Source organism: Sitophilus oryzae, unplaced genomic scaffold (genome assembly GCF_002938485.1).
Source record: "Sitophilus oryzae breed Bouriz unplaced genomic scaffold, Soryzae_2.0 scaffold_1977_pilon_pilon, whole genome shotgun sequence".
Lineage (NCBI taxonomy): Eukaryota > Metazoa > Arthropoda > Insecta > Coleoptera > Curculionidae > Sitophilus > Sitophilus oryzae.
The window spans coordinates 57,136-69,633 of NW_022146698.1; the positions used below are offsets into that span (position 1 = coordinate 57,136).

The 12,498-nt window shown below is 35.8% G+C and overlaps 2 protein-coding genes across 2 annotated transcripts; both read left to right on the plus strand.

The window, feature by feature from the left end:
- Positions 1-3,195: 3,195 nt before the first annotated feature.
- LOC115883736 (activity-regulated cytoskeleton associated protein 1-like) lies at positions 3,196-3,627 on the plus strand. Its single transcript, XM_030902146.1, has one exon. It carries the CDS (start codon positions 3,196-3,198, stop codon positions 3,625-3,627), a length of 432 nt encoding a protein of 143 aa, XP_030758006.1.
- Positions 3,628-5,365: 1,738 nt separating this feature from the next.
- Positions 5,366-5,692, plus strand: LOC115883737 (uncharacterized mitochondrial protein AtMg00860-like). The gene has a single exon (XM_030902147.1). It carries the CDS (start codon positions 5,366-5,368, stop codon positions 5,690-5,692), a length of 327 nt encoding a protein of 108 aa, XP_030758007.1.
- Positions 5,693-12,498: the final 6,806 nt, after the last annotated feature.

Consider the following 12,498-nt stretch of genomic DNA (forward strand, 5'->3'; position numbering starts at 1 on the left):
GACATTCAGGGGGCGTTCAATAATGTTTGGTGGCCGAGTGTTTTGAATAGATTAAGATCCAGAAATTGTCCTGTATGTACACCTGTATGTAGAGTGTAGCTCCTGCAGTTAGTAGCAGTTAGTAGCAGTTCCTTAGCTACTTTTCGAACTGATCCATTGAATTCATATTTGGTAACTCTGTGGTAACGCACTAAAATGTATGTGATTGTATGTAAATTTTTCGATTTCTCCAGATATCTTGTATAACATATAATCAAATGTTGCTTGTATAATCAAAGGTCTCTTAAATGGCTTAAATGGTGTGTAAATAAAGATATTCTCTAAATTTATTTTGAAATGCCTTGATCGTTTGAAATAAATGAAAGTTAAAGCTAGGACTTTTTTTATGTAAGAAAGGTACTCTTCGTTTTAGTCATGGGTAACAGTCTAAAGTTTCGTGTGTTGATACAGTAACATTGATCTTTTTGGGTATCAATACAGTGTATCAGCACGATTGTGTCATATGACATAGTAGTGAATCAGCATTATTTCAGATTAACACACACAGCTGGTTTCGCGTCATGGTTTCTCGCGCTCACCGTCGACACCGCACGGCTGAAGCTTGGGACTCAATGTTGCCAAATGATGAAAAATTGAGTATTTTGAAATACCAAAAAAATTAAACATATTTTTTGATAATCTAGCGTAGTTTCATGTACAATGTTATATAATATAGAAGTACAGGTCTACTTCTAAGCACCTTGAAGAGCTAAAGTGGTCTTTGATATTAGAAAATTACTGCACACACCTTAATAAAAGGATGGATTTAATCAATAACAATAAACAAAAAAATATAGATATTAGGCGCCAGGCATGTACAGAGAAAGAAAACACAGTTGTATATTACTTAAAACTAATGACTATATTTCATGATGTTCTTTGCTGGTACATGACATTGTAGAATTCTAATAAATATATAGTGGTTATATGTCAAAAAAAAATGGTGTTAAGAGTTGTACTAAATATCTATGAAAGTAATACCATTACAAGACGTAATGTAATGAAACCTAAGATCTAAATCATATTTTAAATATTAAATCGACATGAATGTTCTTAACAATCTAACCACTAAACATAGTCTGTACGATATTACTTAAGATGTACGTTATTGTTTAAGACTGAAAATGTTTTAGATGTTAAATGTAAAACTAGAACTTAAATCTACACTTAGCTGTTCTTTATGTAATCTTGCTTCAAACAGTAACAGCGTGAGGTGGTCTCGCATCTCTGTACTCGGCCATCCAATACAACAAAAGGGGCCAGAATGAGGACACCATGAATTGATACAGCCGTAACTATTAACTAAGTTATAGATGGGAACGAAGCCGTATGGGGCTCAAGCTACATCCACGCTGGGGCACTTCATATGTAAGAAAAATCACTCCTACTGTGGACACTCGTCCACAGGACATCCGTACATAGGATAATGGTATAAGGGAACACTACCCGTACCTTGGATACTACTAGAACCTTGGATAACGCCCGTACCTTGTAAATAGTCTGTACCTTGGATACAGTCCGTCCATGAGACAATGTACGTCCATAAGATAATGTACGTCCATAAGATAACGGTACAGGGGAACACTACCCGTACCTTGGATATTACTAGGAAGTTGGATAATGCCCGTACCTTGTAAATAGTCCGTCCATAAGACCCTAAAAATACGAAATTCTTGTTTAAAACCAAACAAGATCTAATAAACAAAATAAACCTATCTCGAAACACTTCCGAGGGCTCAATAATAAACAAAAGAACTGTCCTTTCCATTAACATTCTGGAGGACAACAGCAAAAGTACACCAACGTATCAGCAAAATACAAATACGAGTTAAGGTGGGTCAATCCAAAACTCTACCCTAAAAATATGCAGTAATAATATCGAATCTAAAAGGATAATATCTCATCTTTACCTGTTGGTTTGAAATAGCAGCTGATTCAAATTATACAGCAAGATTTAAATAATCACCATTTCTAAAAGCCGGGATACAACAGAGCGGCAAAACAAAGTGAGGTTAAGCACGGAGAGAGTTGACAGAAGCGATGTTGACAGCGCCTCCTCAGAGCGATAACAAGGTTGTGTCAAACGATAACAGGGTTGGCACTAGGGAACGTAAAAATTACGCCAAGTGTACCAAATAAATTATCAGGCCTGAACGATACGGAATCCGATGACGATACGCCAGACATCATATTTATCATATATAAAAAAAGACATGTAACGAACTAAAAACGTTACACTAATTATATTTGAATCGAACATTTTTTAAATTTTTATTACAAACAGGAAATATAAGCAATAAAAAAAGAGAGGAGGTATGGATATTTCATATCTTTAGTGACCTCACATTGTAACACAGAACTATTATATAGCGCCCCTCTTGGACCGGACCGATCGGACGAGTCCATTATCAAGAGAGCGAGGGACAGTAGGAAGAAGAATAACATATGATTAGTATCTTAAGTAGTGTGAAAGTATTGTCACGTAAAGTTTATTAATAAAAGTGTTTGTTAAATTCTTCGAGTTTTGTCACAAAATTTATGGTTCGACACCCCACAAAATAAATGTAACGGAACCCCGTCACAAATTTGGCGCCCAATCGTGGACCATAAAAGGTGAAAAATCGTAGAATTGTTCCAAAAAACCGAAGTCTTGCAGTCATAGTATTTCGCCCCGAATAAGCCTTTGCAGTCGTAAAGCAATACCGGATCTTTGGCAATCCTTTCAGCAGGTTTCATCCTTCAAGGTTTCATCCTTTCAGGCAAAAGCTTTTATTAATCAATTCTTTGAAAATTATTGCTCAAGAAGAGGTTAATCCCGCCGAATCGTTAGTTGTGACGTCACACGCCCAAAAAAGTCAGGAGCGATACCGCGTATCCAAATCATTCTTGACGTGACAACAATCGTTTTGGAAGAAAATCCTTGGATTGGACAGAAATTTGTTTTGCTCCCAGTTCTCCACGAAATTTGAATTCGCGAATGGTTTAACTGATTAAGGACTAACAAAACACTCAGCTAAGACTTTCTTTTACATCAGTGTGCTCACGGTTCAAGAAAATCAACAGTATTTATAAATACCCATCGAATTCTGTGCAACCACGGACACAAACAGATATAATTTACGTTCCCGTCAGAACTACCCTCAAAATAACGAAAACATGACGCCAATAACAATGAGCGATGAACAGTTTCAACAACTCTTAGCCAGACTTTCCGTAGGTAATCAAAATCCTACTCAAGTTGCTTCAGCTCAAAATGGAAATATTACTGGTTGTTTATCGAGATTTGATGGTGGAAAAATCTCCAATGTTCAAGCATTTATTGATTCCGTATCGATATATAAAGACTGTGCGCAAGTATCAGATGAAAATGCGTTGAAAGGACTTCCGATGTTACTAGATGATTTCTCTGCCGAATGGTATCAAGGTGTAAAAGCTACCATAAGTACCTGGAAAGAAGCAATTGATCTTTTGAAGCTTACGTTTGGACCGCAAAGACCTGCCTATCGTGTGTATCGTGAATTATTTGCAAATGAACAAGATAAAGTACACCTACTGACATTTTCGTTTGTAAAGCCCGTTCTACGCTAGCACAACTTCCAAATAATACGCTAACAGAAGAAATTCAATTAGACATGGTATATGGACTCCTACATCGAAGAATACGTGAAAAACTTTCTCGCAACAAAGTCAACAACTTCAACGAACTTCTATCCCAAGCTAGACTAGTTGAAGAAACGTTTGAATGCACCGACTCACGAAATGAAAAGACAAACGTCCACGCAGGCAAAGATAAACGTCCAAGATGTCTGTATTGTCGTAATTTTGGCCATGTAAAAGACGACTGTCGCAAGCTGAAGAAAACTCAGTCAGCAAATTCAAGAAATTCTGTACCACAACCAACTGCTTCAAGTAACAAAGCTGTACTTCAAAAAGAGCCCAAGAATAATGATGGTATTGCGTGCTATGGATGCGGAAATCCAGGTTACATCAGAAGCAACTGTCCAAAATTTTCTCCGAAGAAGAATGAAGATGACCATTCTGTGATGAGTACCGAATTCCTCTGTAACACAACCAACCACGAATCATCATTGACTAGGCCGTTGGTTCCCATAAGTATACATCAGCATAATGGATATGCTTACTTAGATACAGGTGCAAAATCCAGTGTTGCCGGATCTGCATTAGCTCAGCTACTATTAAAAGACAATATACCATACATTATCAAGAACGACCTTGAAATGACACTTGCTGATGGTATTAGAAGAAAAGTTACCGTCCATATTTTTGACATTGAAATCATATTTCATGGAAGAAGTGTTCCTATAAAAATGTTAGCTGTCCCAGAACATCAACAGTCGTACATTACTAGGTGTAGACTTTATTCACAAGGCTAACGTTATCCTTGATATTCCATAAGACATACTTCTTTGGTGAAAATCCACATGAATGTTACAACTTTACAGCAGAGGAGTCTGTTTCGCTAGTCTCAGTCAACACTGTAACCTTTTCTCAGATAATTCTACGAGACGAAGAAGGTAGTTCTTTGCAACCAGAAGAAAGAAAGAACTTAAATAGTCTCTTACAAGAAAATCATACAGTCTTCGAGAGTAGTAACGAACCAACTCCTTACGCAGAACATTGCATCGTTTTGACAGATGACAATCCCATCGCAGTTCCTCCATACCGAATGTCAGAACCGAAGAAGATACAACTCAAGAACGAACTTGACAAATTGCTCGAAAATGGTACGATAGAAGAATGTGACTCACCTTACGCCGCTCCAGTTGTTTTAGTAACTAAGAAAGATGATGGAATACGCTTAACTGTAGACTACAGAAAGTTAAACGCCGTAACGAGATCGTGCAAATATCCGTTGCCAAGAATCGATGATCTGCTTCATGAAGCTAAGAAAACACATTACATGACTACCCTAGATCTGAAAAGCGGTTATCACCAAGTTAATGTCAAAGCCTCAGATCGAGATAAGACAGCTTTTATTACCCCTTTTGGTACGTACACATATATCAGAATGCCCTTTGGACCTTCCACAGCGCCTTCAACGTTTCAAAAGTTGATGGATCGTTTCAAATCTGGAATACCTGAAGTTCTCCTATTGGCCTACTAGATGACTTAATCGTAATTTCCTCAAGTTTTTGAAGAGCATCTAGTTGATCTTCAGAAGGTATTTAAAAGACTTAACACCTTTAAACTGAAATTGAATAGGAAGAAATGTTTCTTTTGCTGTAAATCTGTTCGATACCTTGGACATATTATTTCTCCCGAAGGTGTACAACCCGACGACTCAAAAGTTGAAGCGATAATGAAGATGACGCCGCCCAAAAACGTTAAGCAGTTGCTCAGTTTCCTGCAAACTTGCTCTTGGTTCAGGAGATTTATCCACAATTTTGCTGAAGTATCCAAACCGTTGTCGATGCTTATGAAAAAGAATGCAACTTGGAATTGGAAACTACCACAACAAGAAGCATTTGATCAGCTAAAAGTGTTGCTAAGTTTAACCCCAATCCTACGTCAAGCAGATGCGAAGTTACCATATATACTACGCACTGATGCCAGTAGCTATGCTCTGGGAGTATGTTTACTCCAGGGGAGGGCGCAGACGAACGACCTGTTGAATACGCATCAAGATTGTTAACAACCGCTGAACAGAACTACACCACTACAGAACGAGAAGCTCTTGCTATTGTTTGGGCAATCCAGAAATTTCGCGGATATGCAGAAGGACTGTAGAATTCTTGTTCAGAGCGATCACCACCCACTACGATAGCTTATGTCTTTGAAGACCCCAACCGGACGACTTGCTCGTTGGGCTTTGAGCTTACAAGCGTTCGATTTACATATAGATTACATAACTGGAAAGAAGAATGTAATTGCCGACACCCTGTCCAGACCTGTTCTTAACGAGTCACCTGATTCCATCAACATGATTAGTGTTGATATGCCTAGTAAACCCGCTAGTGACGTTAGAGCTGAACAACTAGAAGATCCAGATCTTCGTAAAATCATTACTGACCTAGAATCCTCCGCCACTAGTACTGACTTCAAGAAATGGGCTGAACGTGGATATATAATGTCAAACGGAATTCTATTTCGTTATAATCCAGATATTGACGAAGAAGAACCGCAATTTTATCAAACCGCAGGACACTATGGTATTGAACGTACTTACCAACGCATTGCACGAAGATACTATTGGATGGGAATGAGAAGAAACATAACCGATTATGTTGGACAATGTATCGAATGCAAAAGGTATAAACCAACCAACTTAAAACCTGCTGGTCTCTTACAAACTCCGATACAAGCACAAAGATTTGAAGTTATTTCCATAGACCTTTTTGGTCCTCTGCCAGAAACTCCTGATGGATATCGTTGGATCTTTATTGTTGAAGACACCGCAAGTAGATGGACTGAATTGTTCCCTTTAAAAACTGCTACAGCTGAGGCATGTGCACGCTGCCTGACTGATGAAATAATTCTTAGATATGGAGTGCCCAGGAGAATTATTAGCGACAATGGAGTACAATTCGTAGGCTCTATTATGCAAGAATTAGCCCACTGTTTAGGATTTAAACAATGTTTAACACCTGTCTACCACCCAGAATCCAATCCTGTCGAAAAAAAGAACAGAGATCTAAAAACGCAATTAGCTATACTTACCTCAGATGATCATACATCATGGATAGACAAATTACCTGCTGTAAGATTTTTCATGAATACCGTAAAATGCCAATCCACTGGATACACAGCAGCTTTTCTCACATTTGGACGTGAATTAAGGACCCCAGATGACGTAAACCGTGATATGCGAGTTATAGTCCAAACCGACAATTTTGTACCGCAAATCACGCCTTATCTACTTACCTTAAGTAATAATCTGCACGAAGCACGAGAAAACCATGGGAAGAACCAAGATCGACGCACTAATATAAAGAATGAACATAGACGACCTTATAATTACTCAGTTGGAGATAAAGTATTAGTGACCACTCATGTTCTCAGCAAAGCAAGCAACCAATTCACATCGAAGTTTGCTCCACGATGTGATGGCCCTTTCTTGATTCAGAAGATAGTGAGCCCTACCACATATATCCTTAGTTCCACGGATAAACGGTATCAACCACTGGGAAAGTATCACACCTCAGCATTGACCCCATACCAGATCTCGGAAGAAAGAAACCTTAACCCTCTTCAACCTTTACGTAATCGAGGCAGACCACCGAAGCTGAGTTCCGACAGTTCCCACACCCTGAAGGACACAACGATTCCTCAAAATGATTTTGACTCCGTAGAACAAACCCCGACATCAGCCGAACATCCATTTCCGGCCATTTCACCCTAGAAAGAAGATCCAGAAGAAATGCATCCGTTGCTCCACCCGCGAGGACGCCAGTGTGGTGCAAAGGGGGAGAATGTAACACAGAACTATTATATAGCGCGCCCCTCTTGGACCGGACCGATCGGACATTAGAGAGTCCATTATCAAGAGAGCGAGGGACAGTAGGAAGAAGAATAACATATGATTAGTATCTTAAGTAGTGTGAAAGTATTGTCACGTAAAGTTTATTAATAAAAGTGTTTGTTAAATTCTTCGAGTTTTGTCACAAAATGTATGGTTCGATACCCTACAAAATAAATGTAACGGAACCCCGTCACAACATTCATTTTTTTTAAATTTATAGCAGCATGGCACCCAAAAGAAGTCAAATCTGGAGTCACTTCTCTGACGATAATGGGAAGGTAAAATGTTCTTATTGTGGGTAAATCCTGTCTGTGAAAAATAAATCAACGTCCTCCCTTATTCGACATATGACCAACAAGCATCCTACCTACAGTAGGCAAGGAGTATTAGAACCTCACCTTGCAGATAATGATGATGGAAACCCCATCAACTTCTGCCCACACTGCACAGCAATCGACAAAAGAGGGAGAAGTCGCTTCGTCTACATCTACATCAACCACGAAACAAGGACAACCAGCACAATCATTAAGTGTGAGTACATTACAGGCCATAACCAGTTTTTTCCAAAAACCTCTGTAACTAAGCAAACAAAAAGAAATTGACAAACAGTTAATTTGTATGATAACTAAAGAATATCATCCCTTTAGTATCGTAGAAGATGAGGAATTTAGACGATTATAAAACCTATTAAATCCTAGTTATAAAATTCCAACGAGGAAAACCGTGCCAAATTCCTTGATTCCTTCTTTCCACAACCAAACGGTTGACCGTATAAAAGAGCGAATACAAAGAGCTTTTGCGGTATGCTTTACAATGGACGGATGGACCTCAAGATCAAATGACAGTTTTTTAGCGTTACCGCTCATTATATTGCGGAAGAAGAGAAAAGAACCATTCTCACTTCAGATTTGCTAGGATGCATATCATATACTGAAAGGCATACTGCGGAAAATATTAGCAATGTGCTTAAAGATGTATTAAATGAATGAAAAATCTCCAACAAAATTGCTGCTATTGTCTCTGACAATGCAGCGAATATGAAAGCGGCTGTGCGTCATGGTAGTTGGGGATATTGTAGCTGTTTTGCCCAGTCCTTAATTTTAGTTACCCAGTCCGGTTTGGGTGAAATTAAAGATGTTGTTAATAAAATAAAGATAATAGTTACTTATTTCAAAAGAAGTAGTCACGCATCTGCACAACTCAAAGCTGCTGCAGAGCGTATGGACATGACTCCGTTAAAGCTGAAAAATGACGTAGTAAGCACGTTGGAACAGCACATATGATATGATCGTCAGATTTTTAAAAATGAAAAATGCCATTAGTACTACATTAGCCATTTTAAATACTTCGTCCCATAGGACTCAGCTTGGTGAACTTGAATCAATTTGTCAGTTAGAAAATGAAGCATGGATTTTAGCAGAACAAGCCATAGAGGCATTTGAAATATGTAATTTAGTTACAATCGCCATAAGTACAGAAACAAGTATTAGTGCATCCACTATCATATTTTATTACAAGCAAATCGTAAAACATTTAAATAAATTTGATGTAAATAAGAGCCTGCCTCAGATCTATGACTTAGTTAAAAAAAACTCCAACTGGAACTAAAAAACGATTTCAAGACATAGAATCGAACAATTTGATAGATCAAGCTACTATATTAGATCCCCGATTTAAAAAAAATGGGTTTATAGATGAAAATAAGTTCAGAAAAGCTCTGGAGATTCTCTATACCGAGGTGAGGAGTACCAAATTGTTACATCCAACTTTAGAAAATATAAACGATACCAATATTACTGAAAGTAACAGTAAACAAGACATACATTTTCCATCTGAAAACCATGATGCTCTTCAAAGTTTATGGCAAGATTTTGATATGGAAGTTCAACATCATCTGAAACCGAATAATCCAAGAGCATCCGGTATTGTTGAAGTAGATAAATATTTAGATGGACATTTTACCTAGAAAGGATAGCTCAGGAATATGGCAAGATCCTTTTGTATGATGGCATCACAGGAAACATATTTATCCAAGTTTATACCAAATAATGAAAACAAGACTGTGTATTATGGCTACATCGGTCCCGAGCGAAAGAGTATTTTCAAAAGCAGGACAGATAATTAATGAAAAACAGGAAAGATTAAAAACAAATAAAGCATCACAGGTGATATTTTTAAGTTGTAATTTGAACAATAACCGTTAGTTTTATGTTTTCTAAGTAATTCGACGTTCCTGTTTTTTTACCAAATATTATGTTTATAAAATAATAGTCTAGTATTAGAATGGATGTTTATTTTTATTAATTGTTATGTAAGAATAATAAAATATAAATTTTATGTTTTGTACGGTCCTACTTTTTTGTTTTGTTTTTTGCCAAATTTTTTATGTTTATAAAATAATAGCCAATATTATATGAATGTTTATTTTTATTAATTATTATGTAAAAATAATAAATTATGTTGAATTTTGTTTGATTTTTTTAATAGTTTCCGATAATTATTCTCCCCATACTAACATTCGTATTGGCAACAACGCGCCCGACGCGCGACGTGCCGCAACGGTGCATGGGTTGCCGATACAAACCCGAAACTGAAAGGCTTTAAATCCAATCTCTGTTGCAAGAAACCCTTTCTTTTATCAATAAAATATTTATAATTCTTCACGATAAGAAACAACAAATTCATTATATACTTTCAATTTTTTATTACAATAAAAATCGTGAAGATGCAAACTCGAGTCGTTGACGTCAGATCTGGCTCTCCATCTTCCCATGAGCCATATATTTGAGACGTCCGTAACACATCCGTAATATTTATTTCATAAACAATAATAAATTTAATCGTAGATTTCCACTAATACTGAGTCTGCACAACGGCAAACAATTATTGATGCTCGTGGAACGAACGGCCCCAGCATGACACAATAAAACTGTTTTATTGTGTCATGTATCATGCTGGCATAGGCAACCCAACGAAATGGCACCGCGACCGCGTCTCGATACGATACTCTGTGCGAAAATCTTGCAGTGTTATATTAAGAGTCAGTGGCTGCATTCAGCAGATGAAATACGATTCGTAATCGATTACTTCAGATAAGTAATCGTCATCATATAATTTTATTTCTCCTATATAAACACCTTCTTTTAAATTCTTTGGTTCACGTGAGGGGGTGCTACTGTTTATTTAGTGAAATGACATTTTGCCACATGTAATTCTAGTCTTTGGATTATAAATCGTGATTGTGGTTATAGTTTGTTTGTCATTTTATGTTTTATCAGGTGTTTTATATTTCTCTTGTTTTTTGTTTCGCATTTTCAAATCTGGAAAAATGAATAATTTTAATTTCTTCTTGGATGACGAATTAAATTTAAATATGGTTAATTTCATGGCTAATGATTTAGCTAGACCTTTACCATTATTAAATGTTCAACAACGTAGACTACGATATCGTAATGAAAATTATTATGAAAATATAATACCTAGTTAGAGTGAATTTTACGAACATTTTTATATGTCTCGTGAATCTATGGCGGTAAGTTTTTATTAATTTGATATATTGATGTTTGTTAAATAAAACATATTTTGCAGGAGCTGATTAATATTAAAAATTTGATTAGTGTTTGGGTTATTGCCAAGCAGGAAAGTTTTCTTGCTACTAGTGATAGATTTGGACTACCCACAAGTACAGGCCATGTGGTTTTCAAATCTATAATAATGGCTATTTCTAGTTTACTTCAGGACTATATAAAATGACCAAAAATTAATGATTATGCTAATATTGCAATAGTAATAATTGATTAAGTTATACATATGTACATAAAATAAAGTATATATTTTTGCAGATATTTCTCAACAGGACACGTCATTTTCCTGGGATAATTGGAGGTTGTCACACAGAATGCAAACAGCCAGCTGGAAATGAAGTTGATTATTTCAACAGGAAAGGAATACATTCCATACTATTGCAAGGTACAACTTATTTTAAATGAATATTAAGTAAATCTATATGTCTTCTTTATATTTAGGTACATGTGACCATAGGGGAAAATTTATTGATATACAGGGTTGTTCACCACATACAACACGGAAGATTGTAGCTAAACGATTAGATTTTTACAAATTGTAAGTTTTGGGTTCGTTGAAGGACTATTAGAGCTACAATTTAAAAATATTTTTTCAAGTTACAGAGTGTCCCAAATAAATAAAAAATATCAAAGTTGTATTTTTTTAAATGGAACACCCTGTATATTATTACATTTTTAGTTTCTACGATTAAAATAAAGGTAAATTTGATTAAGGTTTATTACACTTAAACCTTACCGTTTTTGAAATATTTTCAATTTTGTGAAATTGCAGTATAAATTTTAAGGCGTCATTTCTCCGAGGGTATCAAAGTTTTTAATACTAAATATTTATTGAAGTTTATTTATTGATCAGTTATTGTGTTGCTGTAATAAAAATTTTACTACCTTATACAGAGTGTCTAAATATTTATTTTAAATAATTATTAGCTTTAAACCGCAATAACTTGTTTAATTTAAATGGAACACCCTGTATATTTTAAGAGAATCAGATGCACAATTTAATTGTCTATCAAATTGTATTATACCATTTTTTACCTATCTCTTCAATCTTCCGTAGAAAATGCATTTTCTTGTAATTTAGAACTCATTTATCAATATACCCATGGAATACTGACATTTTAGATTATTTTCAAAGATGTACCAAATTTTTAAAGAGCACAGATACTAATATTGTCAATATAGTTCGTTTATTTCATTAAAAAAATAAAAAAACTATTTAAATATTTGTTAAAGAGGTCCAATTAATATGATTCCAGTATTCAAACTACATTAATTGACTGTTTGCGTTGATTAATGATAATTGCTCCAAATACTAAAAAACTGAATTATTTATGTGTATTAGACAGTGTGGTAAAAAAACACCTTAAAAATGATATTTCATTTTTTGACAAATTC

Excerpts from the sequence above, each read along its gene's own strand:
- LOC115883736 (XM_030902146.1), top strand. The coding sequence starts at position 3,196 with ATGACGCCAATAACAATGAGCGATGAACAGTTTCAACAACTCTTAGCC.
- LOC115883737 (XM_030902147.1), top strand. The coding sequence starts at position 5,366 with ATGACGCCGCCCAAAAACGTTAAGCAGTTGCTCAGTTTCCTGCAAACT.